This window comes from Aythya ferina (genome assembly GCF_964211825.1).
Source record: "Aythya ferina genome assembly, chromosome: 3".
Lineage (NCBI taxonomy): Eukaryota > Metazoa > Chordata > Aves > Anseriformes > Anatidae > Aythya > Aythya ferina.
In genome coordinates this window covers 29,008,112-29,030,422 of record NC_140298.1, presented here as the reverse complement: position 1 = coordinate 29,030,422, position 22,311 = coordinate 29,008,112, and the positions used below count along the sequence as shown (strand labels likewise).

Genomic DNA, 22,311 nt, shown 5'->3' with positions numbered 1-22,311 from the left:
AGCTGTGTCCCATTAAAAAGGCACAGGTGCCTGCTGCTTTCTGCCCAGGTTTGGCATTGAACTCCCCCAGAGGATATTCAAGAGAAGAGAGGTAGCAATATATCCAGTGTTCCTCTCTGAGTTTAGTCCCCTGAGGGAAGCATAGGCAGGTACATGTGCAATCAGCTGGAGACTGGAGCACATCAAGGAAGAAGAGCCCTGCTCAGTGCCCAGACACAGGACAAGCTGTATTTTTTTCACAGCTTGACAATAGTCCCTGCCTTTTATGTGCCTAAGCAGTACATATAGCACATATAGCTCCTTTCCAAAAAACAGAAGTAAATCTAGGAGGACCTGATTCCTTGTGGAAAAGGCCTTACATACTTACTCTCAAACTAATTTGATGGGATTTTTTTTTCAGTGCCTTCAAAGAGTCCCTGTTGTGGTTTAACCTGGCTGGCAGCTAAATACCACACAGCCGTTCACTCACCCTTCCCTTCCCTTTCTGGGATGGGGGAGAGAAATGGGAAAATGAAGCCTGTGAGTTGAGATAAATACAGTTTATTAAGACAGGAAAATAATAATAACAATAATAATAATAACAGTAATAATAACAATAATGATGATAATAGTACTGCTACTAATAATGTGTACGAAACAAGTGATGCACAATGCAATTGCTCACCACCTGCAGACCGATGCCCAGCCTAACCCCGAGCAGCTGGCTCATCCCCCCAGCTAGCCACCCCTAGATATTGCTCAGCATGATCCCATACAGTACAGAATGCCCCTTTGGCTAGTTTGGGTCACCTGTCCTGGGTCTGTCCCCTCCCAGCTCCTGCTGCACCCCCAGCCTGCCTGTTGGCAGGACAGAGTGAGAAGCTGAAACATCCTTGGCTTGGTGTAAGCACTGTTCTGCAACAATTAAAACATTGGCGTGTTATCAGCACTCTTCTCATCCTAAGCCAAAACACAGCACCCTACCAGCTACTAGGAGGAAAATTAACTCTGTCCTAGCTGAAACCAGGACAGTCCTGGATCCAGTCTCCAGTGTACACTGTTAGAGTTGAACCCTCATGAGATCAGGCGCTTCAGTTGTACAGTATGTCTTGCAACAGAGAAATGCTGAAGGAATATTTATAGCTGTACATTCTTGGCTTGATGACTGAGCCTTCTGTAGAAATAAATGTGCTGGAACAATGTAGCCATCCAGCCTTCTCAAGCTTTTGCCATCCATTAAAATACTATACTTTAATCTTACCCATTTCAAGAGGCCTGGCAAAAAGATATCCTGAAATGACACGAAAATGATGATTTAATCTAGATACCAGACCATCTATATTTCTTCCAAGAACTGAGAGAAAGTTGTGATCAAGAGCAGTATCCATGGAAGAAAATAAAATATAGTGTAGTCCTCTCAAAGACTCCATAAAGTTGAGTGAACACCTAATAAACTATTGCCTAAATCTCTCTCGTTCCTCTAGGAATGGAGGCCAACAAAGTTCAACATAGTTCAGGATGGCAAAGCTAGTTATCGAAAGACTTCTGTGATTCACTCTAAACCTCACATTGGGAGAGAAAACAAAGACAGATTGCTGTTCTAGGATAAGTGATGGATAAAGGTCTAAAACAATACCTTCAGGAAGGCCATCAACAGATGAAACATGCAGTTATCTCAGCAGATATGATGCCCTATAGTACTGAAATTTTTCTGCATGAGGGGACTGTGCTCCGTGGGTAAATCGATGAAGATTTCATGTTGAACTGCAATTTTTCAGCAGTTTCTAAGAAAGAAAAACCTAAGCTATGGTCAAATAAAAGATTTCGCTCAGTAATTCTAACTAGAAAAACAATATATCATATCAAAAACAAATATTACCTGATTACTTCTAATGGCTTAAATAAACAAACATTGAAACATAGTGTGCCAAAGAAGATTCCAGTACAGAATCACAGAATCACAGAATTTTCTAGGTTGGAAGAGACCTCAAGGTCATCGAGTCCAACCTCTGACCTAACGCTAACAGTCCCCACTAAACCATATCCCTAAGCTCTACATCTAAACGTCTTTTGAAGACTTCCAGGGATGGTGACTCCACCACTTCCCTGGGCAGCCTGTTCCAGTGTCCAACAACCCTTTCAGTAAAGTTCTTCCTAACATCTAACCTAAAACTCCCCTGGCTCAACTTAAGCCCATTCCCCCTCGTCCTGTCACCAGGCACGTGGGAGAACAGGCCAACCCCCACCTCGCTACAGCCTCCCTTGAGGTACCTAAAAAGAGCGATAAGGTCGCCCCTGAGCCTCCTCTTCTCCAGGCTGAACAAGCCCAGCTCCCTCAGCCGCTCCTCGTAGGACTTGTTCTCCAGGCCCCTCGCCAGCTTCGTCGCCCTTCTCTGCACCCGCTCAAGCACCTCCATGTCCTTCTTGTAGCGAGGGGCCCAAAACTGAACACAGTACTCGAGGTGCGGCCTCACCAGAGCCGAGTACAGGGGGAAACGAGTACGTACAACTACTTAGTGCCTCAAATGCTCTGCTTAGGAAAGCCAGACTATTTCCACTTTTATGCTGGTAAAATGGTGTTTTTGTTGCGTGTTTTTTCCTCATTTTCTCATTCTTATTTATTTTTCTATCACATAAGCAATGAGAAGACTGGATGTCTTAAAATCCATCCCTCGGATCCATTAACCAAAAAGTGTATTCACTACCAGTCTCCTTTCCCATACTGTCCTTTCATATTTTTCCCAGTTTGTTTAGCATGAACCAGATAAAGCTCTAGACACTGCCAGTTAAGTAAGACTGGCAGGGAACTGGGACTCCCAGACTAATTCATCTGGTTCCTTCATACTAATTATTTCCTCTCCAGGTTGTCCAGACTGTTCCCTAGCACTTGAGGGCCATTTGAAGCCAGCCCATGAACTGCACACCTGTCCCTGTTGTGACATTTCTTCTTCAAAGACCACAGCTTCAGTCTTCGTAGGGAACAGAAGCAATTAAACAGAAGTGGCTCTGCCAGACCCTTGAGTAATAAGCATTTTAAAAAGTGATTTCTAGTTGATACTAGAAACTTGAAAATACTTGAAAATTTGCTAGATTCTACCATTCATTTAACTGTATGAGCTTGCTTCCTTTTCTTCCTTCAGGCCAGTTGCTCTGATGGTTCAAAAAGCCAACCCTTCCTTTCACAGAGAAGAAACCACCTGAAGAAATAAGTGGCATCAAAAGAATATGAAGGCCAACCTTAAACAACTTCTGAAAATGCTAGGGAGCAGTATTTGCTGCTCCTGGGAAAAGACTTAATTTCAATGCAGCTTGATGAGCCTATTTATACAATGTGGTACTCAACCACGTAAAGACTAAGATTGAATTCTGATTCACAGAAGCACCCACGGGCTTGACTTTATTCCTTGATGTTACTGCTCAACAAACCTGAAACATCTACCTTCATAAACACTGATCTACAAATATTTTAATACAGAATTGTACCAGTGGGTACACCTAAGCCCTCTTACTACTCCAGAACCATTTATTCTCTCTCCCACTAGCCATCATTTCAATCCAAAAAATAGCAGCCGTCTTGATCCTATAGGCTCAAACACTCAGAATGCGATGCGAAGACAGCCAAGAAGAAAGAGGAACACTTCTAAGAGGGCAATGGACATGAGAGGGGACATGACTGTGCAGGCAGACACACGAGAAAACGTGAGTGTTCAAGCCCCCTGCCACTGCCACTCATCTTCAGTGAGACTTCTCCTTCTGCTCACAGATCCGAGCTGTGGTATTTACAACCACCCTGCTAACACCGCTCCAACGAGCTTCCATAAGACCCCTGTGTGCACCCTTTGCAAATCCCAGCTCTGGCCATCACCCCCCAAATCACAAGCAGCTCTACCTGTCTTGCCACATAATGCCAATGAAAGAGGAGAGGTGAGGAGGTGGTTGGGCTCTGGGGAGTATCTCTGCCAGCTGGAGGTGGAAAAGGTACAAAAAAGTAAGCATGAAGTCTCTCCTTGAAATCTGAGCTCATGCATGATCCACAAAAGGGTTTGGCCAACAAGCAGAAAGCCAAAACAGCTCTTTCCCCTCTGATGATCAACAGCTTTAATACAGAGTTAAAATCCTAGAAATGTGTCAAGATGCAGTAACAGTTCCCCAGTACAGAGGGAGAATGGTGCTGTTCCTGAATATGTGAAACCTGTACACATTCCCTTTAGGGGCAATTCCCAATTTATTCCCTAGGTGTACAAGGCAGAAGGATGAAAGAAATTAACCAAAAAAAAAAAAAAAAAAAAAAAAAAAAAGCAAAAAGCATTGTTTTTTGATGTTTCCAGCCACTGTTTCATCTGAGCTCTTCCAAAATTCTTCACAACACTAATTTCACAACATTAATGTAATAAGGGCACAAGAATTAAAATAAATAAATAAATAAATAAATCTGACTGTAGTCCTAATGAAAAGAATATTTTCCTAGATATGGAGGGAACAAATAATTATAATGATAGGCTTCACAACTGCAATTCAGGAGAGGTTATCAATTAGCTCTTATGAGATCTAATCAGGCTTTTAAGCAAGCGTTAACTGAACTACCACCTGGGTCAAGATCTTAAAAAGCAGTCACAACACCCAGCATCACCAGCATAGGTGAAATCTCAAACCCTCTCAAATAAGGTCATCGGTTTTATTAAGGCATTTTGTTTCCAGAGCACAAAGGGAAAGACAGTGCAGTTTCATAAGATGAATTCTTAGAGATTTTATCAGCATAAGGTGTTTCTATGCTACTGTTTCTTTCTCCTAACTCCAAAGCAAAGTATGACACTCCCTAAATTATTCTGCCACAAATGTTTATGTTGCCCTCATGAAGTGTATTTGGGAACGTGACTCACTTAAAAATAAATCAGAAACCTCTCCCCACTCCAGAGAAGTAAAACTTACAGCATTTAACTAATTCTATTTCAAGGAAATTACTAAGGAAAAGGTATACAGCCAGAAAATAATCTTGAGGTCATTTGAATCTGACTTATTGGCAAGACCTTTCTTCTCTGCTGAAGGAAAGGTGTGCATTAGATTTTGGCTAGTGACCTTAATTCCAGAGAAAGCTTATTGTACAGCCAACCTAATATGCTGAAACAGTAACGGTGTGCTACGCTCTAGAAATGTGTGGGCACGAGTCTGCTCTGAACTCCAATAACATGCATAATACAAATACAGTAAATAATGAAAAATGAAGGAACAATGTGGTTGAGCTCTAAGCTTGCAGAATATCCAGTATGTCTTTGTGTCTTGTGATATATAATGACATAATATATGCTTGTTGAAAAGAATCTTAATTCTGAAAAGATTTTGAATTAAAACAAGAGGTTTATAAAGCACCTCAGTTCCTCCAAAGAAGGGATAAGGCTGGTCCTTAATTGCAGTCTGAAGAAAACAGATCAGATCACTCCCTAGACTCAAAAGAGTGCAAAGCAAAACTCAGGACTCCATTCAATAGACACTAGAAAGTTTTTTCTTAGAACCTTATCTGAAGAATGTTTCTTTGCAGCCAAAACTAAAATCCCATGAGTTTAAGGATATGTAAGATTTGGGTTAATCCATCCAGACAGTAAATTAGGGGGAATCTAGGAAATGCTTCTACCAGCTAATAATTACAACAAATACCTTGCTAGCCATCTGTGAGGCAGAACAGGGAAAGATCTGGTAATACATTTTCCTAGCGACTATATACACTGCAGTTGAGCAGCTGAAGCATTTCCCGTTAAGCACAGCTCCAGCTGTAACTCCGTGCCTCGAACGTGCAGCTCCCAGGCAGCAGGTTCCCACTGCGAGGGAGCCGGGCCAAGGGCCCCGTGTAAGCAGGGACCTCACACGGCTGCCACGTAAACTCTACAGCATTAAGCAAGACTTTCACACTGCTCGTCATCCTCAAGCAGGCTGGGATCTTAAGGAGTCTTATGAAATTGTAGTCTCTAGGGAAAACCATGATGTAAGGACTGGGGTGTGGAACAACCCCAAGTATTCACGGCACCAACAGGAAACGTCTCCAGAGTTCTGCTGTTCAAACTGAATGAAGAGTTAAAGAAGCAGCTTCACAAAATTTGGTATACAGCAGGTCCCAAGAAAGGTTTGAGCTGAAATCTTCACTGACAGTGCTACCTAGTCCCATCTGGGGATCCAAGCTATGATCCGCAGACTTAGGAAAAGGATAATGCTTTCCCTCCGAGATGAGAAGCATCCCGTGTTATCACAGACGGCACTTAGCAAACTCAGTTTGAGTCTGCCTCCTGTAGAAGGAGAAAAAAGCTTAACTGGTTTCTGGAGAGGTCACTTTCAAGCATTTTCAAGGAAGTAAAAATTAAATCTCAGGAACAGTTAAGAGCTTTTTCTTGTCTTCCAGAATTCTTGAGGACGAGCCATACGATCGCTCCCTGTTGTTTACGTTTGTCACAGCACACACCATGTGCTATCGACATAAACAGGCAAACCCCCTCACCAGCATGAATCAACAAAACCAAAACCCTACACCCACCACCATGTATGTAATCAACCTTGGGCTAAGTGCATAACCTCACCCTATTGTTACACTTCTTTTCTTAATGGCATTATATGTGAGAATTGAAAAAATAATATTTTGTTTTCACCACAGTGGCTGCCTTATGGAAAATGAATAAAAGATTCTTTAAAAAGGGCCTATATATTCAAAAATAGATACACAATGTGGAGAACTCAGAGTGGAGCAATCAGAACAATCTTTGCACAGCCCTGTGGCATGAGAACATCTCATGAGAACATGTCCTCATCCCATGATGAGAACAAAACCACCACCAGCAAATAAGATTTTAGAAAATTCAAGCTATTAACTTGATGGCTGATAATAAAATGCAGGCTGTCAGTTTGATGATACAGGCAGTGGCAAAGTGAACTGTAAAAGCTACATCAAATTCCAACTCAAAAATATTAAATACACTTTTTTTTCCTTTTTGTCTTCTTTATGCAAGACAATTGTAATATGGGCAAAATATATAATAAAGTGAAGTGAAAATTTAAGCATTGTCTTGACTCCAGCTTTAGCTATGGAAATGTGATTATTTTATAGAACAATGACAGTAATAAAAATCAAAGTTTGGATCAACCACAATGGAAATTTTTCGGTTATTTCAGTTAGAAGTTGAGAAATACATTAAAGGCTTTAAAAAGAATGGTATAAAAACTGTGTGTTTCAACCTCCAAGTTGTAAAATGCAAAGCATATCCAGTTTGTGACAGTCCATTGGCAGCAATGAATGGGGCTACAAGTTGCTGGTAACTTCAGCTGATGCAGCAAGTTGTCTTGAATATTCCCCTACGTTTTGATTGTTCAGTAGAGGGTATTTTAAATTCTATAGCATTCTAACCCACCATAGATTCAGAAGTTTAAATACATGTGGGAACCAAAACTAAGAGAACTACTGGGACAATTAATAAACTGCTTCACCTGTTGAGAAACCAAGTATGTATAGAAACTATTGCTGCTATGATATGAAGTCCAGCTCCTAGCTGCTCATAAAATCCTTGATCTGATGCTGTAACAGAACAGACCAGCCTGTGGCTGACACCATTTCAAGCTGGAAAAGAAGCCGTAAGTAGTCACCATCTTTTGTCACCTCCCCTCTAGGTCTGGTATGGTTCTGCAGCAGTGGTAAAAAAAAGTTTCCCTCATGGTACACATCCCTGTGCCAGGGTCATCAAACCCATTTTACTGCCGTCACTTCAGGTTGCTCCTGCAAGGTGCCATTATTTTGCCTGGTTTGCACTGGGCAAACAAACAGCCCCCACAGCAGTCCACACAGAGTATTAGCCTGTGTCCTCAGCGCTCAGTAACACGTACCTATGTGCCCTGATTCACAGCGATACAGCCTCCTGAGCAGCTGCTGTATTACACCTGACTCCCACTCCTCACCAGGATCCATATTGATGATATCCCTCAATATTGATTGATATCCCTCAATATTGAGGGATACCCTTGCTACCTCTGCAAATTCTTTGACAGGTGCTTGCTGTAACATAAAATTGTCCATATGTTGTGGGGGAGCAATGCTATTTTCTGCATCACTTCCTATACTACGACCCCTGGCAGCCTCCCTAAGCCCAGGCTTCTGAAATAGAGACATTAATTTGCCTGGATCTACACAATTCTTTCTGGAGGCCACCAGAAAAGGGGATTGTAATTTGTTAATCAAAGCAGTAAATGCATATAAATATAAAATATTAATACATATAAAAATATTTATACATATAAAATGCAAACCAAACATACTCTAAACTTACTGAAAATATTTACAACCGAGCAGACCTTGAACATCAAGGGAAGGAGGGGCTGATTGTTAAAGAGTGGCTGAGTGGGATTGGGTCCCAGCAGGAATCCTGCTAACATCATATATATATATGATGTTATATATAATATATATTATATATATTATATAATGTTGCACATATGTATTATAATGTCTTACTTGTGTCACCATAACCTCACCTCTTCAGGCACGATGTGTGCCTGCATCCTTAGCAGCTGAGATCCTGCTGATGAGACTTATTTTCCAGTAAAAAGAAGGTGGTGATTCGTTTCTCCCTTGCCCTACAGGCAAGATAATCTCTCCTCTCTGCTGTTCGAAGAGCTCCTGAGCAGCTTATTGGTGATGGCAAGCTAAGTCTATACAACTCCGGGACGTACAGGAGAATGATGCTACAGACATGTGATTTGCTAGAGAAAATCCCACTCCTTGCAGGCAGCTCGTCTGAGTGATGAACACAGGCATGTATCAATCCACGTCCAAAATGCACTTTGTGCAACTCAGGGAAGGCTCAGCAAAATATACCCTGATGCTTTTACTGGACATAATCTGTGTATCTATGCTATATCTACAGGTAATGAAGCACTGATCTTCCTAAGTATTAAGAGAAGCCTACAACCCTGGGAAATGATCAAGGAATACTACCTAGTTATACTCCACTGGAGTTCAATTTTCTCAAACATGTAAGTGATTAGTTTTGTTTTTGTTTTTGGTGGGATGGTATGGAAGAAGTCCTTCCTATTTTCACTCTACAAAACAAATTCATGCCTTGGTCTGCATCAGCCACAGAGGAGAAGCGGAGATGCAGAGGCTGGCTGCTTGGTATGTCAGGGCTGCATCACGTTCCCAGTCCAAGCAATGAAAGTGAGACAGGCTCTGGAGGCAGGAAGGGATTCCTGACCTAGGGCAATCCCAGCCAGTATCCCATGGCAGAACCCAGCCAAGACCAGCCAGTCCAGGCCTTGGACAAAAAAAAAAGTCTGAAAAGAAAACCACGTGTTGAACTAATTCAGGTTAAAATTAAGAGCAATCTGTAAGCCACACTGCAGCATTCCGTTTGTATCTGCAAGGACGATGGTCCAGTGGAGGTGGTCATCCCCATATGATGGTGTCCGTAGGCACAGGCCCTCCACCAGGAAGTGACAGTGCAAGGTGGACCCCCACGTGTGCAGCAGCAGAGGCGGGTTTTCTGCTCTCTGCTTCGACCAGCTGGGATGACAGCGTGCAGGAGGATTACTACCTTTAAGTAGCAGGGAAGTGCACAAATACGTGCCCTCCAGCTGCCCTCCAGGTCCAGCCTCCCACGGTGCTGGTGCTGAGGACAGTGTGCAGCTCCACAGCCCCGAGCTGCCACCGTGCCCCTGGCTGCTGGGGGCACTGCTGCCAGTGCCCCACAACGAGCACCTTCCCTGTGCCCTGCCCTGGTCCTTTCCCTGCAGCTACAGCTCGCAGACTTGTCTCACGCCGAGTACAAAGTCTCTCTGAGCTCTGCAATGGTCAACAGAGACAGCTAATGCCCTGACCTGACCTTCGTAAGCACCTTACTCCTTCTGTCCTAGCCCACTGTCAGCCCCGCATTAAGGAGGGCAAGGCTGCCAACAGTAACCCGGAGCTTACTGCTGTCCCCTGGGGAATGCACCCTACTGGGAACAAGAAGGAACGCATGCAGGGTATGTCCCGTGGGCGTCCAAACCTCTAGACAAGAAGTAGGGATAATCTCAGTTTCAAAGAATCTGAAATCTTCGTTACTTAAAGCAGAAATGCCTGGCAGTTCTCATGAGCACCTTTCAAAACACAACAGCACCTAGCGTGACCCTAATGGCTTCTTCAGCTTTCATGCAAGTCTGTTTGCCCATACTGGGTGCATTTGTTGCTGCAGAGTCCTGCAACAACAAAAAAAAAGATCTTTTTCTTCCTTCCTCCCTTCCTTCCTCCCTCCCTTCCTTCCTTCCTTCCTTCCTTCCTTCCTTCCTTCCTTCCTTCCTTCCTTCCTTCCTTCCTTCCTTCCTTCCTTCCTTCCTTCCTTCCTTCCTTCCTTCCTTCCTTCCTTCCATTCTCATTTTTTCATGTGTTAAAACATTTTTTCACCTTCTACATGTATCTGTATAGCCTTTTTGCATTTCTTGGAGAGAAGGGTCAAATGGGACAGGCCTCAATACTCTGGGTTGAGACACTTAGAGTGACCTGACATCACAAAAAAGGCTACAGAGCCCTGAACCCTAACAACATGCATTTTCAGTTGATAAGCTGTCAAGCATTTAATGTCAGAAGTATCTGCAGCATTTTTAGAGTGCCAGCCAGGACGCAGCACAAGGTGTTCAGCTGCAGATCCCAGGCCAGGCCCCACCTGCCCTCCCCAGCAGCCAGCCCCAGCCACGCTGCTTCAGGCCCAGAGGCCTCTTCTGCTCCCTGCTGCTCCCAACCCACCCACTGGGTGCCCACAGCAGCTGCAGATTATGCGTGTGGAAGCAGCACACCATAAGGATTTGCAGGAAACACGTGGCCAAATAGGGCCTAACAGGTCTCAATTAGGACATGGATTTCAGCCAGCCAGGCATAGCATCAATTCCGCAGCTACTCAAGTGGTAGCTGGGTTTGCCTTCAGGAGGCCAAGGGTGGCACAAGCCAAAAATGCAAGCCCTGAGTAATGCTGCTCACCATAACCGCTTGCATGGGTCCAGCTCCAGGGGCATGGCTCTCCTTCTGCTAGCTGGTACCCTCGGACAAGCTGCCAAGTACCTGTCACTGCATACAGGCGGCATGGAGGGCAGTGAAACAGCACAATTTTCATAGGAACCTGCAGAACAATGGGGGGAATTTCCTCTTCATATAAAAACCTGACTTGTCTGCTGAGCAGCGGATGTGGAAATGTGCTTTCAGTCATCAAAAGAGAGCACGAAAGACCTATCTGTGCATGGATCTGGACTGCCTCCTGTACACCTGTGATTCACAGGTAATATACAATTAATATCTTCTGCTTTTCCTGAAGGAAGTCGTGATGTTATCCTTCCTAGAGTGAAGTGAAAGAAATGCCAGCACTTGAGGTTTGTTAGGCTGCAAAAATAATTGCCACACTTATTTTAAAGTCAATACCAGGTGCACACAGACTCCCTTTTCATCAGGCAGAGATAAGCTCAGCATAAATCTCCATTAGGGATGTCTTGCACATCCCTAAATTCCCAACTCTGGCAGTTGTTCCAGTCAGCACTCCTGTTGCAGCTCCGAGCTGGCAAAAACAACAATCTCCACCACTGCAATTTGTTCTGTATCTTTCATCTCAGCCACACCTGGGAGCTAATGAAAGAGTGATGTCTCGCCCGTACTTATATTCTCTTTCATCAACAGTGGCAAAGTGCCCTGCAAGGATATATAGCTCTGCTGGTAATGCTCAGAGCCTCGCTGTAGCTCCGGCTGCCTCTGAAAGGTAAGAGCTAGCACTGGCTGCAGCAGAGGCAGAAAGCAGCCCGTGCTGCTGTACTGCACGGTCCCTGAAGGCATTTGCCTCTGTTTTCCCTGGGCTCTCTGCAAGGCTGGCCACAGAAGCGGGTGGCACAGCGACAAGGGACAACTCCAAGACCGAATTCACACCAAATTACAGCAAAGCAGCAAACTGCCTCTGCTGAGCCGACTGCTGAGGTGGTCATGAAGCGGAGATGAGAATCACATGGATATTAGAGCTCTTGAAGTAATTTATTTCCAACATAAACTAGCAGAAAGATTAACTACAGCAGCACAATAGCGCTGCTAGAATAGAGCAGTGTGTGAACTTTGTTCCTCTGAAAGACATGCAACTGTCTAAGATATAAGGTGAGAACCAGGGCTTTTCAGGATGACTTTTAAGACCTGCTGCTACCATGCTGCTACGTACCTCAACTCCTCGAAGTTTCCTGACAGGGTCTCAAATGGGTTAACAAACACCACCTCTATACTGGTTGCAATTCTATCTGCTCTGCTCTGGGGTGAGGACTTGGACCAAAGGAAGAGTGTGAAAGTGAAACGAACTGGCGAGGGATTTACAGGGGCTTGGTGCAGCTGCTTGCTTTTAAGGAGCTGCCTTGAAAGCATTGCTTGCAGTGCTAAACCACTTTTCTTTACATATCATGAATGAACATCAACCTCCAATTTTCTGTTTGCCTAAGAGTAATAGTTTGAATATGAACAGCTTTTCAGCTGACAGATTTAAGACATTTACATTTACCATCAATGGGGGATAAGACATCTCTATAAAGAAATGAAGAAGGTTGGCAAGTACAAAAAATAAAAACCAAGGAATACAAGCTGTCCATGGATGCATTTCAGAATTCTTGTCTAATTTTAACCTGATCATCAGCAATAACAGTCCAGAAACTTCTGTCAACTTAAACCAGCAACACAAAAATCCTTATCAATTTTAAGATGCAGCTTGGTAAGTCTGTGAAAGTGACTTGTAAAAGTTGTTTGCAACAGCAGGCTGGACACAAGGAAATCCCTTCCAATCTTACATTCATGGGGCTATCATGTACCATCCACACCTACATCATGTTGAACAGTAACTATCTCACATTTCCAAAGAGCTGCAGTCTGTGTTTTATTTTAAAGATTGATAAAGACCGTGTATAAAAATATCCCATGGGACCTGTCATGTAGCACACAGTCCAGCCTCCAAACCCACCCGAGCTAGGTTTGGGTTTGGGGACCCCCTCCCCTTTACCCCGCACTGGGTCCCTGCAGGCTCTGCACAGGCTGGGCTGGGACATCACTTGCACATTTACTTCTCATCGCCTTCCCCCTGCCAAATCTTACTGCCAACAGCAATGAAACTGTATCTGCTCACATACAGTATAGGTGCTCCTGAACTGGGAGAAGAAAAAAAAAAAAAAACCAAAACACTCAGATCTTAGAATAATTAGTATGTAGACATGGAAATTCTTAATAACACGTTAACTATTGTTGGAGAGAGAATTTGTGGGAGTTTTCTAGCTCCCTGTCAGCACTGCATATCTGCTGGTTGGCATTGTCTAAAAGACAAAAAAGTTTAAAGCCTTTCTGCAAACCAGCTAATTTTGTATTCAGTAAGTCAGCTAGAAGTAGAACCAAACTGAAAACTTCTGCTATTTCATGTGCTATGGAAACAAGAAACCTGTCAATCTGCAACTACCTATTCTACATGCATTTGAAGTAACTTTTACTGCAGTAGAGCCCAGAGGATCAGGGATCTACCGCCTGTGTTTGTCCAGGAAAGATGGACATAATTTATTTTTTATTTCAGTCTCAAGTATAAAATGCTAAAATATAACTCAAGTTGACGTTAAGGTGCATGTTAAACTGCATTACTATCTAATGAAAGCTATAAACCTTTCTCCTCAAATAGCTTCTCACAGGAATATCAACAAGAAGAAATAAAAATATTCACAGTGCCCATCTGTAAATTCCAAAGTGATTTCTTAAGTGATCTCATATATTCTTCCCATAGAAATTCTTCTACAGTTGAAATATTCCTTGCTTGAGCCCTAAGAAAGCTACTTGTTTTAACAACTTACACTAGTTTTGTATTTTTTGGCACAAACGAAACAGTCGCTTTCATAATTAGAAAGAATTTATCTGATGAACTACTTTAGCTTGAAGGTTTGTTGCAAGTACTTGATCTGTAACTTTTGTACTTTCATATGCTGATGCTTACTCATGAAAACCAAAGAAAACATTTTAAAATCCTCAGCATAGCAAGACACTTAGATGTACTCATGTGCTTAGCACCACGTGCATCATGTTATTGCATTCAGTGGGATTCCCCAAAGCCGTATGCAGCTTAAGCACTTTGCTGTGTCAGGTTTGAAACTCTTGTGTTAATTAAGTGTGCTCTGAGCAGAATTAGTGGTTGCGACTGCCTACAGTGCTCATGGCAGCCACTGGGCTCTTTAAGCTTGGACTCACAACGATTAAAATGGAACAAACAGCAAGAGAGCATTTTTAATCTCTGCAGCAAAGACAGACTCCACGCAGACCACGGCGATACAGGCAAAGGGAAAGTTTAGATCCCCCAGTGTAGGAAGATCAAGCGGGGCAAGCGAAGCAGTGGCAACTCTGCCTCTTTACCAGAAGGTAATAGCTGGATGGGCTGTGCAGCTTGTTCCTCCCAAATGTAAACTGCAGTACATCTCTGATTTCACCAGCGTGCCAGGTGGCAAACCAGGGCAGTTAAAGAGCAGATATATGTATGACTCAACACATTGTTGCTATATTTATCTCAGGCACTAAAAGAGAGGTAAAAATTCTTTCCTATCTCCGCTGACAGCCTCAGTGTGAGTGTTTCACTAGTGGGGAAAAGGATGTGTGAGGACTGATTACATGCTGCAGCTGTAATTTAAATTACCCAGAACAACTAGTAATTATTTACCAGAGAAAATAATCACCACAGAACAGTTATTCTCCATCTCCTCATCTTCACATCACCATCAGGTATTTTTTGGAAGATCTCCATTATCCAGAAACAGTTATTCAGTTTCATAGGGGTGTTAAGTGTGGGAAAGAGAAGCTCAGACTATTTAATCTACTTCCTTTTGGATTAAAATTCGTGACGTATAAATTGCATTTTAAGTACGTGCTGGCACAAAGAATATGGTCTTAGAAAAACTCTAATACTGATCACTTACACAACATTACCGTGATGATATAGGAACACTGAGCGTTCTCTCTTTTATGTACTCTCATGTAATTTCTTAAATCCCAGCTGGAGAAAAATATGTCTTGTCTTCTGTCTAGTTTTACTTCAGGCACTACCGGTCTGACATTTTACTTTCAGGTTCCAGTAACATCAGTATTGAGATCAGAGATATTAAAACTTAGAAAATCTGACATGTTCTGTCAAATTATAAAGAAAGTATCTGAGAGCAAATGGAAGAACAGGCAGACTGAATTAAGTAGCAAGAAAAAAAATGAAAGAAATAGAATGATAGGAAAAGGATACAAACAAATATGCAAAAGAGAAAGATGAAGCAAACAGTCTAATGTAATCAGATGGGTATAAAGAAAAAACATTCAACAATGCTGAAAGCACAAATGTAGGGACATAAATTCATGCATAAAACATACAGCTCCAGACAGTATGGGCATGGTGTTAACACATGCACAAGCAAGATTTTATTCATGAGAACTATGTAAGTTAGGGAGTAACACTCATGTGAGCAATGTTATGCACAAGAGGTTGCAGCATTTGACCTTTCACTTTTTTTTTTTCTTGTGTACATCTTGTACATCTGTAAAACATTTAAGCAGACATTTTAACTCTGAAGAAGACAAAACTTGAAACTAATAGGACCTAAGGGAAACCTTTACCATGAAAGTTGGTGAAACTGCAGTTCTACGATGAACCAAGAGGAATACCCTAAAGACTAATTAGTTGAAAATACAACTAATGTTATTGTTTGGTTTGAGACATCATAAAGTAAAACCTGCAGTTTGTGTATATGTGGAATGCTTGTCAGAAGCAAGCGTGATCAGTGCGTGAATCCAGAATTTGGGATCCTAATTAACCCTCTAACTGCTACCTGCAAGAAGACTAATAGCAATTCTGAAATGGACATGAGCATCTTACTTTTATGGGATTGCTTCTGCAGTTTAATGAGACACTGTCTGTTAGTTTGCCTCAATCACACTTATAATAATTAGACTTCTTTATAATTGCCTTCATAAAGCAATAAGCAACTGGTCTGCCTACTAACAGAGTGAGATTCTGACGAGTGCCTGAAGGTAAGCTTGGTGCCTCGTCCTTGCATTATCCATGTGGCATGGGTCCTTGTCCTCATTCTGCAGAGAGGAAGCCAAACCCTGGTATGTCACTTTCCCATGATCTATTGGGAAGTCTGGAAAGGCTGGTAACTGAGTTTTGGGGTCACAGCTATTTAGGATGACAGCATAATATTCCTCTAGATGATTACATCTTATGCTCTATTGGGAATATTGTTTTACAGGATGTTAGAACACTTTAAAAAAAAAAAAAAAGTCAACAAAAGAGTCTGTCTTTACGAATATAGTACTTCAATTTCTTTAAAAGTATTTTTGAACTATAAAAAATACATTAAAGGCCATTAATCAAGCAATCAAAAAGCCATCTTCTTTCTCCAGGAGTTTCTGTCCATGGATTAACAAAATGGTGCAAGAGCTCAATATCGTATGTACAGCTGCCCAAAATATGTATGAAGGCAGAAGTTCCCAGCCCTGTTACCCTGCCAGCAGGCCAGACTCCATCCTCTCAGATGGCTCAGCAGACTTCTAGACTCTTAGCCTATAACCTCCAGCTACCTCTGCCAGCACCGTGCCTCAGCTTCTTTTGTAAAGCTGGAAGGATGCTAAAAAGATGCATTTCCAAGACAAAACATACATGAAAAACAATACAAAAGAGATAACATAGTTAGAACCGACCTCACTGAAGGGACATCGGTCTTAACTCTTAATTTATCCAGTGTATCTATATCGCAAAGCATGTCTTAGGGATACTTCTACCAAGCTCAACTCACTCGTTCAGCATTATCCACAGTGCCTTACACAGGACTTTCCTACAGAGAGCACTGCTTTTACTAATTGATGTGAAATAATCCATTATTTACAATATTTCGAATGCAGCACTCAGAATCCCTGCGGTATTACGGCTCGCACGATTTGTGGCAGGGAGGGATCAAGGAATCCACAACACCCTTTTTCACACAGCCTGCTCTTCTCGCCGCGACACTCAGCCCCCCGCAGGAGGCATTACCTTTAGCCCACAAACCCAGGCTCTGGCAGCACAACGCGCCTGCCTCTATAAATAAGCCCCGGTGCCAGCGGCGGCACAGGTTATGCCTTCCCCTGGCAGCGGGGCTCTGCCGCCCGCCCGCCCTTACCCTCGCCGTTCCCCTCCTGCTCCGCCATGGCAGCGGCCCCCCGCCGTCGCCATGGCGACCCGTGCCGCAGCGGCCCTCTCGCCACGGCGGCCCCGGGCGGGACGGGGCCGGGCGGCCCCCGGGGAGCGGCGGCTGAGGAGGGCCGCGGCCGCAGCCCCGGTCTCGGCTGCCAGGCGCAGCCATCTCGCTTCCCCCCGCCCTGGCGAGCAGTTGCGGCCTTCATGGAGGCTGCTCAGAGCAAAGTGAAATAAAGCACGGCTGGTGCGGTGTGCTGGGCCTCTGCGTGTCACAGCTCAGATATTGCACTGCCTGTTTTCAAGGGCAGCCAGCCACAGCCCCAAGCACTGACGCCCCAAAACATCCATCGCACCCCAAACTTGGAGCCCGGGCGTGCAGGCTGCAACTGGCCTGCGGCCACCAAGAACCCCACACACGTGGTCCCCACCATCCCAAGCAGGGTTTCGGGCATTGCTCCTGCCATGCAAGGTGGCAGAAAAGAGAAACCACCACCAAAACCTACACCAGGCTTGAGCAGGTGCTCACGCTGCTGTCCTGGCAGGGAGGCCATGGGCCAGCCACCGGAACTCTGCCATTTCACAACGCTCCTTTCTTGCTCATTTTCCCAGCAACTGCAGAGATTTCTGTGTATCTGGGCTTTACAAAGTGAAAGAACATTTTATTCTAAATACCAGCGCTCTGAAACAGCTAAAATATTCTCAGTGATATTAAATAAAACTTCGCAGTTTAAATATAGCTGTGTATTTTAGCAGACGTATTTGCAATGCATGGTTCTTCCAACTCTGAAACAACTATGAAAGTAGAAAAAAATACAAATATGAACATTCCAACAAGATGCAGCCATACACTCACAGAAATCTGGGGAGGAAATTCCTAGAACTAGAATGTCTTCACCACAGTAGGTGGTTGCATGTCAGATGTTAAAATTTTGTAAAACCTATTTGGATAATGCCTCCTCACACACTCACATCCACCTCTTGAAAAGACAGCTTCAAGGTGTTCAGTATTAATGTAGGACTAGAATAATACAAATAAAAATTAAAATAAAATAAAAAACAGGGCTTCTTTTCTCTAAAAAATCACTTACTTTTTAATAAGATTTGCTATTTGCAGGAAATAGCAATCCTCAGTGCCTTCAGTGCCTTTCAGCCACTTATTTCTGTGTTTTTATTGAACACAGCTCAGAGTAAAGAGGATATAATAGATACCCAAGAGAACTTGCAATTACTCAGTGGGGAAAACACATGATTATACTCTCTAACAAAGCTGATCACTCCAAATGGTTATCTATAGACTTTAACAGTTTATTAAAGTAACCATATATTTCAAAGTATGTGTTTGATGACATGAGTAGCACGGATTTGTTTCCTCTCAAGCAGATAACAGAAGTTTTGGTGAGAACAACACAGAAGCCAAATCTAGAGAATGTAGCAGCCGAAGGAAAGGCCCTTACTTTTCAGTTTGCAGTCCCATTTCTTATTCCCTCAACACCTCTACACATAAAACCTTCATCTTTTACGGTTGTAGATCTATTGTAGTTGATCAGCAGTATGTTTGAAACCAAACAGAAGTACAACATACACTGTTTCTTATTACTTCCCTCTCCAACTCTAAATGTGAAATTTCATGTTCTTCAGTATTGGCCCAAGCATTATACTTCTTATGTCATTTTCCAGATCACCTGACTCATCATAGGACATTTAGAGCTCCTCTACAAATGTCAAGTTAATTCAAAGTGTTTACCAGATTCCCCTAATAAATGCTTTAAAAAATACTTTTCCAGTCATTTAGGTTTTCATGCCAAACCCATGCCCCAGAACAACATTCAGCTTTAGAATACATACAGATATTGCTTATTGTGTAAATTTATTGAGAGTCTTCATAGAATCATAGAATGGCTTGGGTTGGAATGAGCCTCAAAGATCATCTAGTTACAACCCACCTGCCATAGGCAGGGATGCCACCCACTAGATCAGGTTGCTGAAGGGCTCATCTACCCTGGCCTTGAACATCTCCAGGGATGGGACATCCACAGCTCCTTTGGGCAGCCTGTTCCAGTGCCTCACCACCCTCTGAGTCAAGAATTTCCTCTTAACCTCTAATCTAAATCTCCCCTCTTTTAGTTTAAACACATTTCCCCTTGTCCTGTCACTTATCTGATTTAGCAAAGAGTAATCTTGTGTTTTTACAGTAGTTTTTGGCTTGATATGAGTTGTCACAAATATGAAGTGGTAAGGCAGTCATTCCACTCAGGACACTTAAGTTTTAACATATTCCCAGTAATTTCACCAGGGCTTCAACTTGGCTTTCCTCACCAGACTTCCATATTTCATATATACTTATCTCAGTTTCCTCCAAGACTGATTGGAACAAAAACAGGGTGTAAAAGCCGGAAAGAAAAGGGAAATTGTGAAGTACGCAACAGATATGTCATGGTGCATTCACCACGGTATGTCCTATTGTAGCAGCTGACTCAGGCCCTTATTCTCTGCTACGATAGCTCCTTTGGGAGAGCTTTATGCCAAACATATAAAAGTACTAGTCAAATCCTGGAATTTTATACTTGGTAAGTTTGACACCCCTAGTCTAGCTGCAAAATCTTTTGTCCCTTACAGCTATTACTAATTTCAGCAAATAGTATTTCACACTCTCCTGCCTATGCTGTTGGGGTTCCACTCAGGACAATTACTGTAAGTCCAAGTGCTTTGTCTGTATTGCCTGTTCCAGCCCAGAATTTCCTTTTGTTTTGAATAGCTTGCAGCCAAATGTCAGCACCTGTTTCCCTTTCTTCCCCCTAATTCCTGACATACAAGGTTTTGGTGTCTTGTCTGTCTCCAGAAGCAGAACAAAATATGGAATGAGAAAGCACTTCAAAATGAGAACTCACCACTTTAAAATTTCCTGGCAACGTATCTTGAAAAATCTATGTAGGAAAAAAATGTTAACAATTATAATGCAGATCAAATATTGGACCTGAACCACGTGACTGTTTCCCTTCTAACTTAATGCACAGACATCTCAAACCAAGGGTATGAGTGGGCTGAAACAACTAATCGCATTTTGGCACAGGCAAGTACAAAAGGAAACCCAGAACTACTAATTCAACAGCTTGAAATATCAGCTGCTGCATGCAAGATCTTTAAAGAGCTCCTCTGAAGAGAACATACCCTTTTAAACTTGTAATTTTTCATTTTAAAAATGTCAAAAAATATCTCAGGGAAAAATACGGAAGGCACCAGCATTGCTGATACAAAGCCTGAAGCCACTGACGTCTAATAGCGGTAAGGTACCCTTGCCTCTGCGCCTAATTGCATCGCATACATTTCTCTCAGCTATCAGGGTCTTATCACACGTTTTGTGTATTTTCCATGCATATGTTCAGAAATTTTGCTCAGCACAAAAAACAGCTCTAAAATGGGAGAAGTGATATAATAGATAAAGTAGTTCAAGGAGGAATAGTAACATCTCGTGAAGGACTGTTCCCCCATGGTTTCGGGATTGCAGTGTTTGGACACATCTTTGCTCCGACCAGTTGCTGAAGACTTTAAGTATGGAACTCCCTCTGTGGGTTCTTTGGGACTGAAAAACTGAAAACACAAGTAAGTGTATTAATTTTTCCATCAGAGAGAAAGTAAAGTAATAGCTATGGTTCTGTGACGAGAGTCTACCTTTAACTCCTCTGCAGCTGAAAGGGCGCAGCCCTACCAATCAGAAGGTGTTTCTGTGTTGCAGAACCATTTTTCACCAAATGCATATTGCACAGCTGTTCCACTCTTTCTACGGGATCAGCTGCTGATTTGAGTGACTCAAAAACAGCTTCTTCAAAACAGAGTATTATCTAAACGTATCTGTTGACCTAAACGATACACAGCAAGCAGATAAAAATAAGAAAAAGACTCCATCATACCTTGCCTAAGCTGTGTCCTTCCTTCAAATTTTGGGTAAATTACATTAAGAGCAGCTACCTTGTTCCTTGATGCGTGGTAGGGGACACAGCTTCTCTTTTGGCTTGTTTGCCTTGTTACCGCAGACCTTGATCCTTGGACCAGATGACAAGAAGTCTAAGAGAGTGGTAGAGCCAGACAAAAAGCATCCCATTAATGGTTCTACCATTGACTTCTTCCAGATTGCTGGCATTTTCTTATTAACCTTTTCTGTCATCTTACTGTTTTCTTTTTGAAAAAGAAAAATCTTCCTGCTCTGACCTACAGAACAGCAAAAAGCACATAAATTGACAAGAAAGTTCCTTTAATTCTTCATACAGGTAACAAACAAGTACTTACACCCTGAAGCCCAAAAGCTGATCCCTTAAATATTGTATCAGAGGGTGTATTTCCATGGGACACGAGGAGTTCATTGATGCTGAAAAGGAAGAATCCAGCTGTTCCTTCAGTTCTTGGCCTTCCTTCACTACTGCCAGCCGCACATCCTCCTCCTACCTTGTACTAGCTGAGCCATTCATTGAGAGAAGATATGAGTCACCGAAGTAGTAGAAAAACAATCCATCAAAACGTGAATAGGCTTCTGCCATGTTAAGAAATTTGGCAAAGGGTCTGTCAAGCATCTGAGGTGGCCCAGGTAGGAAGCTGTACCACGCAATTAGAAGTTAGGAAGAAATAGGGAGGAAGAAATAGGAAGGCAGCAAAGGTGAGATGCTGGTTTAGAGGTTGTAAGCTCAGTTATTTGCTGAGTCTGTAAGGAAAACTCAGAAGGGAAAAATAGGCTCTAAGTCTGCTGGTAATGGCAGCATCTGAAATCCTTCTCAGTCCATTGGAACTGCCCTGGTAAATACCGCTTGTTGCTTATATACATCTATGATCCCATGGATCTTTAGATGCTCCTGTCCAGGTACAAGAAAGTTGCATTTGGGGAAAAGTGGCCAAATATACGTTAAAAAGAGTTACTAGGAAAAGAGTAGCACTTCTTCCCCTCAGCAATAGTCCTCAATGTCAAGGAACTAATGACAGTGCTTAGCCTTTGGGACAATGTTTGAAGAGCTGCAGCAGAAAAAAGCTCTCACTTCTACATGCAAGTGCCAGGTTGCTGTTCCCCATCCCACCCAGGCACAAAAACAGCCCTAGAGATCCACATATTTTAACCTTCAGACTTTATTACCATTAATTATATCTAGAAATGAAG

The 22,311-nt window shown here is 42.8% G+C and overlaps 1 protein-coding gene and 1 long non-coding RNA gene across 4 annotated transcripts in view; both read right to left on the bottom strand.

The window, feature by feature from the left end:
- DRC8 (dynein regulatory complex subunit 8) overlaps nt 1-22,311 on the bottom strand; it is a 51,718-nt gene that overhangs the window by 14,134 nt on the left and 15,273 nt on the right. The window contains exon 1 of one of the 3 annotated variants that reach the window (XM_084512192.1): nt 17,155-17,207. The exons of 1 other annotated variant lie outside the window; for it this stretch is intronic. In XM_084512192.1, the coding sequence (XP_084368318.1) occupies nt 17,155-17,182 (28 nt within the window). In that variant the 5' untranslated portion in view covers nt 17,183-17,207. Of the gene's footprint in view, nt 1-14,212; nt 14,323-17,154; nt 17,208-22,311 lie in introns of those variants that run through there. One more of the 3 variants, XM_084512191.1, reaches the window with a different exon arrangement.
- LOC311433273 lies at nt 20,064-21,221 on the bottom strand. Its single transcript, XR_014690637.1, has 3 exons — nt 21,138-21,221; nt 20,841-21,028; nt 20,064-20,759 (listed from the first exon to the last, which is right to left on the bottom strand). It is a non-coding gene; the product is annotated as an uncharacterized lncRNA (long non-coding RNA).